The 14,642-nt window shown below is 37.6% G+C and overlaps 1 protein-coding gene and 1 long non-coding RNA gene across 2 annotated transcripts in view; one reads left to right on the top strand and one right to left on the bottom strand.

The window, feature by feature from the left end:
* Positions 1-14,642, top strand: part of npr1a (natriuretic peptide receptor 1a) — a 45,561-nt gene that overhangs the window by 14,932 nt on the left and 15,987 nt on the right. The window contains exons 4-9 of the mRNA XM_008422285.3: positions 401-452; positions 532-645; positions 724-877; positions 9,907-10,001; positions 11,536-11,662; positions 12,469-12,553. Coding sequence (XP_008420507.1) covers positions 401-452; positions 532-645; positions 724-877; positions 9,907-10,001; positions 11,536-11,662; positions 12,469-12,553 — 627 coding nt within the window. The remainder of the gene's footprint in view (positions 1-400; positions 453-531; positions 646-723; positions 878-9,906; positions 10,002-11,535; positions 11,663-12,468; positions 12,554-14,642) is intronic.
* On the bottom strand, positions 12,513-13,621 carry LOC145553704 (uncharacterized). Its single transcript, XR_014089738.1, has 3 exons — positions 13,542-13,621; positions 12,914-13,006; positions 12,513-12,599 (listed from the first exon to the last, which is right to left on the bottom strand). It is a non-coding gene; the product is annotated as an uncharacterized LOC145553704 (long non-coding RNA).

The following is a 14,642-nucleotide window of genomic DNA, read 5'->3' as shown; positions in this document are numbered from 1 at the left end:
AATCGCATTTACCGTCATAAATAAGCACAAATATTTCCAAATTAGTACGACACACAGTTTGATTTTTATTGCAAATAATCACAAAAACAATCGTGAAATTCTGGTGGGACTGAAAAGATGTTAAATATTATATAACTTTAAGAATTCATTAATATTTTTAACAGTGTGCTGGCTGGTTTTATCAGTACATTCTGGCCCTTTAAGAGCATTTATGATCTTAATTTGGCCCAAAATGAAAATGAGTTTCCTAGAAGCCATATGTCATAATAAATGTATTCAAAGAAAAGTAAAAGGTATGACGTAGTAAAAATACTCTGAAAAGTAAGTTTAAAAAAAAAAGGTAACTGAGGTAAACATAATTGAGTAAATGTAACTAGTTACTTCCTAACTCTGCCGCCAGGCCCTGGTACCGAGGAGACCAGGACGACCACGCAGCCAAAATGGCCTTCAGGGTGAGAGGTCACTCTGCTCGTTTCTCTGAAGTAGTTCAGTCTTACAGGTGAATTTATTGTTTTTACCGTCTCCTGTCAGAGTGTGAAGGTGCTGACCTACATGGAGCCTCAGAACCAAGAATATCTCAAGTTTGTTGAAGATCTGAAAAGAGACGCAAAAGAAAGTTTCAACTTCACCATCGAAGACTCTCTGGTAAATACATCCATCGTGGCAGGATGACGTCAGGCAGACATTTCCTGTTGACGTGACGCGTCTGTGTTTCCCTGTCAGTACAACCTGATAGCGGCAGATTTCTACGACGGCGTGATGCTGTACGCTCAGGCTCTGAACGAGACTCTGAGCCAGCAGGCGTCGGGACCGGGACCCATCCAGAGACCCAAAGGAGATCTGGTGACACGCAGGATGTGGAACAGGAGCTTCTCAGGTGATTCTTCTCCTGTTCTGGACAGGCCTGGCGCTCAGATAGGAATGGGCCGTCGGTGGTGAACCAATCAGAGCGCAGCGCTGGACGAGAACCGTCTGCTTTGAAAATGTGTGTTATTAATCAGAAAACCGCAGCGCAGAAATATCCATCTCATTTTCAGCTTTGTGTTAAAATGCAGCTGCACTTTACCGGAATGTTACCAGCAAAACGCCTTTGATTTCACAGTAAATCTGCTCACTCAGTAACAGCAAAAACACATGTTTAATTAACTGTTTGTTTTGCGAACATAAAATGCTTCAGTCAAGATAAAAATATGAATTTTAACACCATCGTAGGGCTTTTGTGTAGTGTTAAGCAAACACAGCAGAGATAAGGAAGACTGAGGGCATTAATGCTTGTTAAAGGGGATCTATTATGAAAAATTCACATTTTGCTTATTTTTGTTCTTCCATTCGTGTTTCTGCTGCTGCTCAAAACAGACTAGGCGCTTTTAAAAACACCCCGATGTTTTGGCAGCAAGTTCATGTTTTTTGGTGTCTGGAAATGACCCGTTTCAAAAACCTGTTGGATGTAACGTCACAAATCAGCGGACATTGCACTTGACCTAGTAACCTCAACAAAGTGCAAACCGTTACCTAGCAACCACAGCGGAACTCTGCCCGTCACCTAGCAACCCAGACAGTTCGTTTTGTCAGTTAACAGCTTCTATTTAAGTTGACTCTGAACTTTGATTAAGTCAGTAGAAAATAAAGAAAAAGTAAAACCTAAATAAAGGACACAACTTTATCGTTATGTCAGAAACACATCATTTTAGTCTTGTTGCTTTAGTTTGTTCTGGTATTATTTCTTCTACTCTGCAAAACCACTAAAGTATTTTCAGTCTAGTTTCTACTGCAGTTATGCAGTGCACAGAAAATAAGACAAAACTGACTTACAAGTAACTTTTCAGTAAGCTATTGCAATTATTATTTAAGAGAATAATTCCTTAATATTAATGAAAAGTTTCTAGTTACACTGGCAGACTATTTCTTTTATAATGTGACATTTTTCCTGTAAGTTAAATATTTTACCAGTGAAACTAGAACTTTTTCATCAATATTAAGGAATTATTGACTTAAAACAAGCTCATATATCTTGCTGAGAAGATGCTTGCAAGTTTGTTTTGCCATATTTCAAGTGTACAAAGATATTTGTACTAGAAATTAGACCAAAAAGGTTTGTAATATTTTGTGTTTTTGCATTGAAAAACATTATAAAAATGATATTAAGTGCGTGTTATCGCAAGATTCAATAATCTAGCAAAAAATCACACTGTTCTTTATTGGAAAACATGTTGATTTGAAAAAGCCTTTGACCGTCTATTAAAACATTTTAATCATGATAAAATTGCCAATTAATTGGTATTTTTATGATTCCTGTTTTTTACCGGCGTAAATCAGAGCCTGTAAAGCCTGAAGTTGGCTCAATGCGCCCTGAGAGAAACCAGCGTTTCTCTGCCACCAATCAATCATGCAGTCGATTAACCAACAAGCCTCAAAACCTATCAGGAGCCCCGGAGCACCCCGGAGGTCAGCCTGGGAATCTGAGCCTGACGGACGCTCACATTCTCACGGCTGTGATGTGTGTCAACAGGGGGCTGGTGTGTTAGGGGGCTGGCGCAAATTTGTACCAGCTGGCAGCGACACTGGGAACAGGAAGTCTTAGACCCAAACCAACAGCCAGGGCAGGAAAGTCACACCGCAAGGAATTTAAAGGGAACGTTTCACTTTTCTCTGTTCTGCCTGGTCAGTAATTCAACGTTTATTTGACATGAAGCACGCAGAGATTTGTGAGGGTTGTTTTGTGGGTCGTTCTGGAGAACCTGCAATGTCAGGCAGACCCAGGTTCTGGAGTTCAGAGTCGGTCCGCGGTATATTGTCAAGGCTGAACGCCTTACATTGTTAGCACACACAGGAAGTCGTCAGTCATTTTTCAGAGTCCCTAACAGCTTCAGGAAACAGTTTGCAAGTGTAAAAACAAAGAGAGAAATTTTCACCTAATTTTACTGCTGACAGTGTTGACATAGGAAAACGGAGGATGTGCGTGTGTGTGTGTGTGTGTATATATGTGTGTGTGTGTGTGCGTGTGCGTGTGTGTGCGTGCGCGTGCGTGTTGTTGACACTTTACCTTAAACTAAATATAATTACTAGAGCTGACTGCTCCTAGGGAAACATGTCCTTTCATTAATAAGGTTTATTTTTTATTTCAAGTCAAGTTTTAGAAACATTTAAATAATGTAAAGTATTAGCAAAAACCTGTGACAAAGTCCAAATAATAAATTGTCAAGTGTAGGTGACTGATTTGGTTGTGGAGACAGTTCAAGCTTTAATAAAACATGCTAATGCTAACATTAGCATACTCAGTAACAAGAAGTAATTGTCTCAATCTCATTCCTGATATTTATTTTGTAGCAACTCTACATTGATTTATTATGTCTCAAATTATGACACAAGCAAGTTTTAAAGGGTTCTTTTTATGCAAAATTTGCATTTCAGATGTTTTTGTCTTGCTTCTAAAATCAAATAAATAGCTTAAAAAACACAGTGACGGTTTTTTGGTGTCTGTAAATGAAGCCGTTTCAAAACTCTCATGATTGTTTAGTCACAATTGATGGGCACTGATGTTACCTAGCAACCTTATGGGAGTCCTGCCTGTTACCTAGCAACCCAAGCTGTAAGATGTAGCAATATTTATAGTAATAACCTGTTTGGGTTTTTTTGCATTTTGGTTTGCGTCTCATATATTTACAGCCATACTCTATAGCATCTGTCTGTAAACATCTTCTGTCATGTTTAATGGAGTAAAATGCTGAGCGAATGTGTTGTAGTTTGCATTCCTTACTGAGATACATATTTTATATGGAAATAAGTTGATTCAATTTGGAACAAAAGTATTTAAAAATCTGTAGCTATCACTTAAGATCTAGCCTGACCCGAAAACAAAGAAACGTTTTTAGACATCAATTTAGATTAGACGTGTCAAAAGTGTGGCCTGGGGGCCATTTGTGGCCCTTGAAATGATGTTTTTTGGCCCTTGACCAGAAGTCAAGAGTAGTAAAAATTTGGCCAACAAACTAGAAAACAACCGATGACCCAAAAAATGTGGAAATTGTCTGTTTTTCTTTGAACATGGCAACAGACCAAGAACCTTTTTATGTTTTAGATTTTTTATGTAATAGAAATGTAGTTTGTTGAGTAGACAATACATAAAGAAAAACATCACTATAAGATAATTTTTGCATTTTTAATTTGATGGATTTTGTGGTCCGACAGTTGTTTAAATTGTCCAGTTTTGCCTCCCAGAAAAAGTTTGGACACCACTGCTTTAGATGGTTGAGTGATTTCCGAGGAAAACTGGTTCCAATGGTTTTTATTAGAGGGTGTCAGAGTAAGGTGGGCTAAAGACAAATACACATTAGCTTCATATTATAACATAAAAGCACAGGAATGTTCTTACTAGGATGTTTTGTTCTCCTTGTGTAATACCCAGATGTGAATGGCTCATTTTAAAATGAATCCCCAAAGAAAATGCATTTCCTAATTTCATAAAATCTATTATTACAGAAAGTTTTTCTAACAATAGAGCCCCAAATTCCTGCACTGACACCACACCCAGCTGGTTTTCCCAGGAAGGAGTGAGATAACTGTTTGTCAGTTTTGCTTTAAACTTATTTGTTTGATCCAGCTTAATTCAAAAATAACCCAGACGACAATTCTGGGATTAAATATTATCAGAAATGTTTCCCCTGATCTCCTCCCCTTTGTTTGCGTTTGTCTCTTCTGTTGAGATTTTATCAAACTTTTTTTTTTTCTTCCTGAAAACCTAAAAAGCAGCAGATAGTGTTTGTTGAATTTGGACCTTGGAACTGAAATAACTTCTTCTTGCTTCACCACAAAACTAAACAGAGAAAGAAAAACTGCTGAACAAATAGCAGAGACAGACTGCGATCTATCATCGCAGCAGACCTGAAGTTTATGGTCCATAAAACACGCCTCGGTCGGTCAGATGCAGATGTTGATTCAAACTTTCGAGAAATAACTCTTCTGTTGTTTTAGTTTGTGAAATATTTAAAAGATAAACAGATAAGAGCTTTCATCATTCTTGACTCACGCAGCGGAAAAGCACTGAGACTCCTCACTGGGTTTCTGCAAACTCAGAGACAGTGAGATGGACCAGATTAACAATCGGAGACAAACCAGACAGAGAAAATCCAAAATAGAAAAAAATGAAATGAGACAAAATTATGAAGGGCTAAAAGTGACAAAATTAAAGAAAAACATCTTTAAATAATTTTGATAATTTATTTAATAGGCAATTTATTAAGTATGTCATCAAATGATTAAAATGCAAACATATAATAGACAATGCACCATAAAATAATTTTATCTGTCAAACATGGCCATTAAAGTTTAGGGGCGGGGCTACGTGTTGGTGGGCGGGGCTATGTGTGGAAAGGGCGGGAATAACACTGACCTATCAGCGTTGGCCCATTTTTTGAGGCTAAGATCATAAACTATCTAAACTAATCCTCCGTAAGCATAATGGAGGATTTTTGTTGCATACGAAGCTGGCATTCATTCTGTCCGTCCCCCGATCCCTGACCCCGCCTACCAACCCATAGCCCCGCCTCTGGTTCCGCCCATAGGTAAGCACCCTTGCCCCACCCACACACTCATAGCCCCGCCCCTTGACTTTGGTAGGCGAGTTTGACAGATAAAATTATTCTATGGTGATGCTGCAGTAGTAGGAAGCATTAAATAATTAAATACATAACTAATTATCTGCTTTGGCTGTTACAAATTAGCATTTTAATGACCATATGACATGTTTATTAAATAAACATAATAAATTACATATTTACCAACATATTTGATATGTCTGATTTTGGTGATGTCACTCATAAAAATGTAAAGTTTGTTCAATTGTTAACTCTAAGGAATTTTCTTTATAACTTTGTAATTTTGTGTTAATATGTAAAGCACTTCAACAGCTTTGATTGCTTGATTAAATTATGCCTAAACACTAAATTAAACATTTATTTATTTTATAACACATTTAATGTTACTTATTTAATTTAGTCCCTTATGACCCCCCATACAAAATAGACATGTTCTGAAAATTCTGATGTTTTTGCTGTTTGTGTATTTTCTTAATTACTTTTATTTTAGAAACTCATTGGACAGAACATGTTAGACAAATGTGAGGTCAATAACTAAGAGGCATGTTCAGCCCAGTACAGTCTAATCATATTGTCACTTTTAGTTATAATAAAGTGCAATTGGTACCAGTACAAGTTGTCCAAGAAGCAACAAGGTTTCTGTCCAACTTAAAGAGGCAGAACAGATCCGGATCCAGAGGGAGAAAGAGTCACTTTGAACTTGTTAATAGTTCAAGCAAAATAAAATACCTCAAGAATAAAAGACGAGGCAAGAAGAGACAAAACAGCACAAACTAAGAAACGCAAAGCGATGCAGGACTGGAGGAAGTGGGTCCAGGTGTGTGAAAAACGTCCCCAGAAAGTGACAATGCATCATGGGAAGAACCAGACATGCAGACGGTCTCAGCTGGACAGAAGCGCTAATCTGATCACTGCGTCATTATTTATGCCTGTGATCATGAATCTGTTGATGCAGCCGCCGTGAGGAGACCTGCATGAAGACGAGAAATAATCTGCCTGGTTTTATTCTTTACGCTTCAGGAAGTGACTGAATGAGCCACCTTTAAAACCAGCAAACCAACCTGTTTAGAGTAACTACAAACCAACAGTTACAAAGTTCAAACTCCAGTCAGCCTTATGGAAAAAACTTGATTGATACAAAAACCATGTGATTGACGGGGAATTTGCTAACAGAACTTTCATAGAGCTGTATGTACATATTTGAGCCAGTAGAATCAATTTGGACTCTGTGTGGATTTGAATAAGTTCAAAGCCCAAAATTCATGATATATGTGAATATGATGAGTAATTTAAAGGGGGTCTGTTGTGTAAAATTCACATTTTGCATATTTTTCTGCTTCCATTTGGGTCTCAGCTCCTCCTTAAAACAGACCAACAGTTTAAAAACCCACCCAGCTGGTTTCTGTCAACAAATTCATGTTTTTTGGTGACCTATTTCAAAAGCTTCTGCAATGTAACATCACAAATTGGCAGACATGCCCTTCACCTAGTAACCCCAGCGAAGCCCTGCACGTTACCTAGCAACCCCGGTCCATTGCCTAGCAACCCACGCTGAGTTATAGCACATTTTGTCAGCTGGTTTTGCTGACATGTTACCTGTTGTTGTTTACATCCAAAAACGATTCTTTTAGATGCCATCCATCGCTGCGCTGCTGCAGTAGAACGATAAATGAAACCTAGAGATGTAGGTGTTACTAATTTAGTGCCACAGCTAAAGACAAATAAAGCAGAATACCTACTGAAGAACAACTCGAAACTGCTCGTTTTCTTCTTTTGTCTCGCTCTCTGTGTCCCCTACGCTACACACAGACTCGTTGCCGTAGCAACTAACTGACAACAGCTCCACTAGTGTATCAGGAATCAACACAAAAAAAAAAACACGCAAACATTTCCCACACAAAGAGCAGAATATTCAGTCTGTTACAGTATTTTGCTTCCAGGCTTGGTGTTTATTTTGCTGTTGTTAATAAGTGATTGCCTGGACACAGCCGTGGCTGATTAGCTAATTTAAACACAACTCTACTGTCAGAGTTGGTGTGTGAATCGCCTTTTTTTCTTTAACTGAACATGAGCACAGAATCCCGCAGCACATCTACATGTGAAGGTTGTCAAAGTCAAGCTAGCATAACTGATCCCCTCCCTATTTGTTTTTTATTAAAACCCTTTCCTAGCCTGTAAAGTGCGATACCCTCGGACCTTGTTATCTCGTTGTCCTAATGTTGACAATTAATAGCAAAGCACTGCATCCTTTTTCCTTCATACATCAGGCTTATGTTAAAGATTCAGTGCGTTATGCTGACAACAGGACAGGTAAAACCAACAGTAATCATCGTCTGTGAGCGGTTTGTGCTCTCCATCTGGGAGATGTTGCCCGCGTGACGTCACATTGCAACATGTCTAAATAAATAAGCAGAGCTGAGCAGACTAAAATCTCATTATCTGAGAAGGATTTGGTGGAAAAAAGTGTAATGACCTATTCTAACCTGTTCAAGGAAGCGTAAAAGGTCACCTTTGACCTATAGATGCCTATATTTACAGCTTTTACATAAGGAAACTGATACTAGTATTTATCCTAACTGCATCAAAAGCTCATTTAATTTTCCCCCTATATAGTAGCTAAATTTATACCTAAACTGTAATATAATCAAAACCAGGATCACACTGAGAACTCAGACACTCGGGTCCATGAAAACACACCCTTGTCATTTCAGTGTGTCTTTCAGTGTGTTGATGGTGCTGATAAACAGGCCGCTCTGCTTGCTCTTTATTAGATTGAACTGCTTTTATCCACCAACACACACCGAAACTAAGTCAGCGCCCATCAATCACCGGCGATGTGCGTCAGAGGAGGAGAGAGCGATGCTGGTTGAATTCAGGACGAACTGGACAGGAGCAGCAAGGCGACTCAAGTAGTTGACAGTAGAGGGAGCTCTGACGGGCAGCAGCAAAGTATTTCTGGTCACTGATTAGTCAGACCTGTAAAACATAAAAATCACTGAAAAAGAACCTGTCTGACAACATGAAGCAGGTGAAAAGGGGAGAAAATAAAACACATCATGCTCTCGTCTAAAGAAATTCAATGAGAACAAAACACGAAGCCTTTCAGAGTCCTGATACCTAAACTATGAGTCATGATAATCAAATAATCAACTAATTTAGCTATCAATGGATTGAAAGCTAAATTAGAGGGTGGGAAGAGTCACAACATCCATATATATATATGGATAGGTATATATATCTATCTATCTATCTATCTATCTATCTATCTATCTATCTATCTATCTATCTATCTATCTATCTATCTATCTATCTATCTATCTATCTATCTATCTATCTATCTATCTATCTATCTATCTATCTATCTATCTATCTATCTATCTATCTATCTATCTATCTATCTATCTATCTATCTATCTATCTATCTATCTATCTATCTATCTATGAGTGATGTAGTAATTCAATTTGACTGAATGTAAATGAATAAAAAATAAATAAGCATGCACATACAAATATGTTAAGCTAAAAATAATCTATAAATGTAATAGCAAAAACATGTGGATTAGGATATACATTTTTTCTTTTAAATGTTAGAAGTAACATTTTTTTGAATGCTTGCATTAAAAATCCACTACATTTTTATCACCATTTTAGTTGAAAATAATCTCCAATTGACAATGTTATCATTTATCACAATAATTTCTCATGACTGGAGCAGCAACAACCCTTAATGTTACCAGTATGTTTGATTTCCCGCTTTGCGTCACTCTTTCTCCTCCCACTGCTTTCCAGTAAAGGTAAACGATCCAGTGTTCAGCTTTACTGGTCTGGATGGTGTAAAAAAGTTCTCACACTAAAACACTGATGTCAGGTTTCAGGCCAGGTGTGGATTTGCTCTCAGTTTGCAGCTGAACGTAATCAGAAAACATGAGCAGAATAAGTGGAACATCTGGAATCCAGTTCATTTAAATACCAGTCTGTTTTTGAGATGCTGAGCTCCAAATCTGGACTTTTTCACTCTTTTTTTGTGGATGCTGTGACTCTTCCCACCCTCTCAGCTGAAAGCCGAGTCTCCTCCTCCTCATAATTCTTTCAGTCACATTCTTGGCTTTTGTCAGTTTGTTGGACTTTAATCAACGAAAGCAACAACTGTTTTCAATCACTCTCTGCATTGTTTTTTTTTTTTTTTTCATTTAAAACAACACAAATAACTGTTATCAAATATAAAATATGTTCAGGAGAAAAAGCAAACAAGGCAGACGAGGAAGAGGACTTTTTATTAAATAAACTCAGATAATGTGTGATTTCTCTACAGGCGTGTCGGGAGAGGTGAAGATGGACAAGGTTGGAGACAGAGAGACGGACTTTGCCGTGTGGGACATGACGGATCCAGAGTCTGGAGAGTTTCAGGTAAAATTTCAGATGAGGGCTTCACTGTGATTTATGAAACCGGGATAAGCGTGAATCTGCAGCTGTGGTCAGGAAAAAGCAGCAGGACTTATTTCAAACTAGTTCTGTGTCTGTTAGGACAACAATCAGAGGGATTGTTGGGTCTGTGAGGTAAAGACTAACTAATGACTGCAGATACAGTAATAACAGTTTTTGAACTTCACGCTCTAGCAGTGTGTGAAGACTGGCCTTTCCAGTCAGAATACCTAAGAAACAAGTTGCTTATTAACTAAAAGGTGCATTCTAGACTGAAGATTGGGAAAGTTTCAGTAGGAGTAACATTAAAGGTTGAACAGATGTAGATCTACGGGTTATACTACACTTAGTACTGAAAATGATATTTTAGTCTTCTCAGTTCTTCCTATTTTGAAGATTGAGATGTTTTAGGGCGTCCTGTCACTTTAAATTTAAAAAAAAAGCTGCTGCTGAACACGCCCCCAAACTCAGTGTTTACATTCACACATAAAAATGGCTGCAAACAAACTCTCCTCTTTCCCATCAGCCATCGGTAAAACCAGCTGACCAAAGTTCGGCTTGGGTTGCTAGGTAACGGGGCTGGGCCTGGCTGGGGTTGCTAGGTAACTGGTCTGTGGAAGCCAACTTAAAAACTTGGAGGTTTTGAAACGGCTCATTTTCCAGACATTAAAAAATATTAACTTGTCTGGGTGTTTTTTTTACGCAGTTGGATTGTTTATAGAAGGAGTTGAGACCTAAAAGAATAAATCACTAACTTTACATATTTTTTTCCTTCCAACAAGTTCCACATAAGGTATGGTTATCTGTTATATTTACAAGAACAAACCAATTTAACCCAACAAACACCTTGTTAATGTGTTAACTGGAAATAAAATGTTAACTGCGCCGTTTCCCTTCTTTCAGTGCAAATGAAGATACAGAAAAACTTTCAAAATGCGAAATTTGCATAAGAGTTTAGTCTACTTTAGATAGAAACAGTAATGTTTGTTTATACAGTTTGTAGTTTATCTGCCCCAACACCCAGATTTATGTTGGTTTGACATTATTTAACTGAGGCCTGTAAAGTTCGAGACCATTGTTAATGATCTTTCAGAGTGTAACAGACAAACAGACTACTACATTTACTTTGTTTTTCTCCTCTATCAACTGAGGTCTTTCTGCGTTCAGATACAATCATCTTAATTGCTCTAGGTAAAAACAGGGCAATGAGGGTCGATACGATCTGCCAAATATGGTCGCGGTATGAGATTTAAAAACCAGACACTGTTTGTAGCCAAAGCAGTCATTTGCAATGCTGATATTGAGCACACTGACACAATGATAAAAACATGTTTTGCACTAAGAATATTATTCCTTACAGAATTATTAATCACCCAGATGCACTGTTTTCATACGATAACTGCTGACATCTTTCCACCCTGACATTGTCTTAATGATGCAAAACTAATGCACGAATGCTCCAGAACAGCTAATCATGGGTAGTAATGATAATTTAATCGTTGCTGTTGTGTGTTTTCAGGTAGTGTCTGTGTATCGTGGCAGCAGCAAGTCGCTGGATAAGAGTAATATTCGGTGGCCTGGAGGGAAGATACCCGTAGACATGCCAGAGTGCGGCTTCAGGAACGACCACCCGACCTGCCTCGCACGTACGAACAGCACACATACATGGAAATCTGACACAAATATTTACTTTAACCACATGTTTCACTGGGTTTTATTGAGTTTTTATGTGGTAGACCAACATAGTAGTGAAGCATAGCTAAGAAGTGGAAGGAAAAGTTTGTTTTACGAATAAAAATCTGAAAAAAAGCCCCATAAATTTGGTAGAAGCACCAACATATCCAAGCGTTTTGGGTTCACTGCAAAAACACAAAATCTAACCAAGTACAGATTATAATGTAAATATCTTAGTACAGTTGAAATAAGACAAAACTAACATAAGTAACTCTCTCTACCAGCTTTGGACATTTACTCAATTTGTTGCTCAGGTTTCTTTGCAAAAGAGCCGAAACTCTTCAGTACAGTTGAAACGATTAATTGGATTAATTTTGATTAATCGATTATTGAAATAATTGATGATAAATAGTAATTGATTAATCGTTAACTGGAGTATATGGACTCAAAATAAATGCCAATACAACATACTGAGAGCACACCTGTCAACAAATTCTCCCATCTGCTTCTGTCAGATAAAATAATAAGATCCTTTAAAGTTTCTGGTCTTAATGAAACAAAAATGCTTAAAAAAAGTTGTAAAAATATTTCCAGGTACTTAATGACTGTAGCTGCATTTAAACACATGTCTACAGATTAAAACAGTGTCTGCTTGCTCTACTTGAAAGCATCGTGTGGCTGCAGAACCGCAGTAAGATTCCCATTTTCTTCATGCTGGAAGCAAACAGCCTCATGTTCTCGTGCTGATGCAGGCTGCTTTTCCTTCTCACCCACACAGGTACCGTTACAATGCATCAGATGGTTGCCATAGTGATCTGCTTCGTCTTTATCATCATCGTCACCATCACCGTCTTCATCTACAGGTGAGACTCACAGGCTCAGCGGATCCTGGTGTCAGTTTGTGTTTCCCTTTAGAAAATGCAAACTACATTAAATAATGTGGGTCAATAAGATACGGCAGCTGGTTAGGAATAATTTTAACAACTTTTATGGTTTATTTTTGTATTTTTGTTAAAACCATAAAAGTTATTTTATGTATTTTTGACCAATAATTTCACCACCAACTTTCTGGATTAGAATGAGAATCAGAAAGTTGAAGGGAAGCATTATATGTTTTCTAGGCACATTCATAGTGCCATTTTATATCTCAATCAAGTAACAATGTTAACTTCAGTTATAAATATGTTGTATGTCAAATGTGATTTGACATTTTAGTTTGATACCTTGAAATTGGGCCTCTGTCTCTTTAAGAAGCTCCTGCTCTTTCCAACACTTCGCCTTCAGGAAGTCGTCACATCAAAGTTTCTCCATAATGTCTTTGATATTATTCAGGGTGATGTTTACAGAAAGGGGAGAATAAAGGTTTTATTAAACATTTAGGAAAGAATCAAAACACTCCAGGTATGCTTTGGATGAGAGAATAACATTTTAACATGATATAAAGCTCAAAAAGTCGATTTTACAAAATAATGCCCATTTAAACCATTACATTTATGTCAGCTACTCTGCTGAGTGATTGTTTTTTGTAATTTATCTTACAGATAGCATAATATATTTTTAAAATATGTATTTTTGTTAATGCTAAAAAAATGCCTCTTAGCGTTTTGCTTCACTGAAAGTAAGAAATGCAAGCAACAGCAAACGTTGACAGATGGAAGAGCAAGCTGTCAGTGAAATCCTGAGACTGGAAGCAGAACCAAACAATCCCTTCTTCGTTTTGTTAATCAGGCACAGAGAAATCTTTACGGTGAAAGGCTCCAGAATGGCTCCAGTGAAATGTGAAGTTAAGGTGCAAACAGCCGCTCAAATGAGGCGTTTTAAAAATCTTGATGATGAAAACAGAAAATTTACAGGACTGAGCTTGGAAAGAATAACACCCAGTGGACTGCAGCTCAGATAAGGCAGAGAAACAGAAGAGTTCAGTTCTGAACTATGAACAATGAGGAGCTTAAATACTCGGCCCAGGTTGTTGGGTGACAAAGGAACCAGAAACACTAATCACAGGAAATGCGGTGCAGCTGCAGCGAGAAGAATAGTAGTGACACTGAGGGAGGAAGACTCACGGACGCAGAGGAAGCTGAACTAACGCTCAACAAACCAATAAGAGAGAAAAACTGGCTATATTCTAAGAAAAACTGACTCAAATCGGGTTGCTAGGTGCTGGAATTCTGTATGCGTTGCTAGGTGACAGGGCTGGGCTTGGCTGTGGTTGCTAGGTAACGCTGCAGTGGTCTTCAAATGTGACTTAACATTCTGGAAGGTTTTAAAACGGCTTCTTTTCAATGCAACAAAAAACATTCACTCATTGCCAAAAAAGTGTCTGTATTTGGTTTTTTAAGCACTTGGGTCGTTTTTTATTTTATTTTATTTTTTTAAGCAAATGGAAATACAAAAACACGCAAACCGTGATTTATATTACTATCTTTACTATGGAAATTGATGTATTTTTTTTTTGCCTGTTATATGACTAAAAAGAATGGATCAAAATCTGAATTGGCACATCAGAACTGAAAGAAAACAAGAAATCAACATTTCCCAAGAAAAGCCTGATCAGTTGATCACTAAAAGTATTTTTTACTAAAGAAGTATAATATAGTTTTATAGTCTTTCAAAATGTAAAAAGAGACACAATGAAAACATAGTTTTCTCACTCATAGTTATTTTTTGTTGGTGTTCTTGAGATTAGTTTCTGCTTCTTCTACTGAGTTTACAGGCGTAAAGACAAGCTGCCTATACTGCCACCATCTGGTGGATCTCTGTGTTGCTTTGGTTTGATGGGTTACAAAGTGTGATTTAAAATTTTTTACTTCTGTTTATTTTTTTATTGTTTAAGGTTTGCTTTGACTGTGACTGGAAACCCAACAACAAACACTTTTGCACATTTTCATGAGAGCTTTATGATGGTGACCTTTACTGAAGGTCGCCGTTCACAAAACTCAGAAACTCACTTTG

This window comes from Poecilia reticulata, chromosome 11 (assembly GCF_904066995.2).
Source record: "Poecilia reticulata chromosome 11, P_reticulata-male-v2, whole genome shotgun sequence".
NCBI lineage: Eukaryota > Metazoa > Chordata > Actinopteri > Cyprinodontiformes > Poeciliidae > Poecilia > Poecilia reticulata.
Note: the sequence above shows the minus strand (reverse complement) of the source record. Positions and strands in the feature narration are given on the sequence as shown.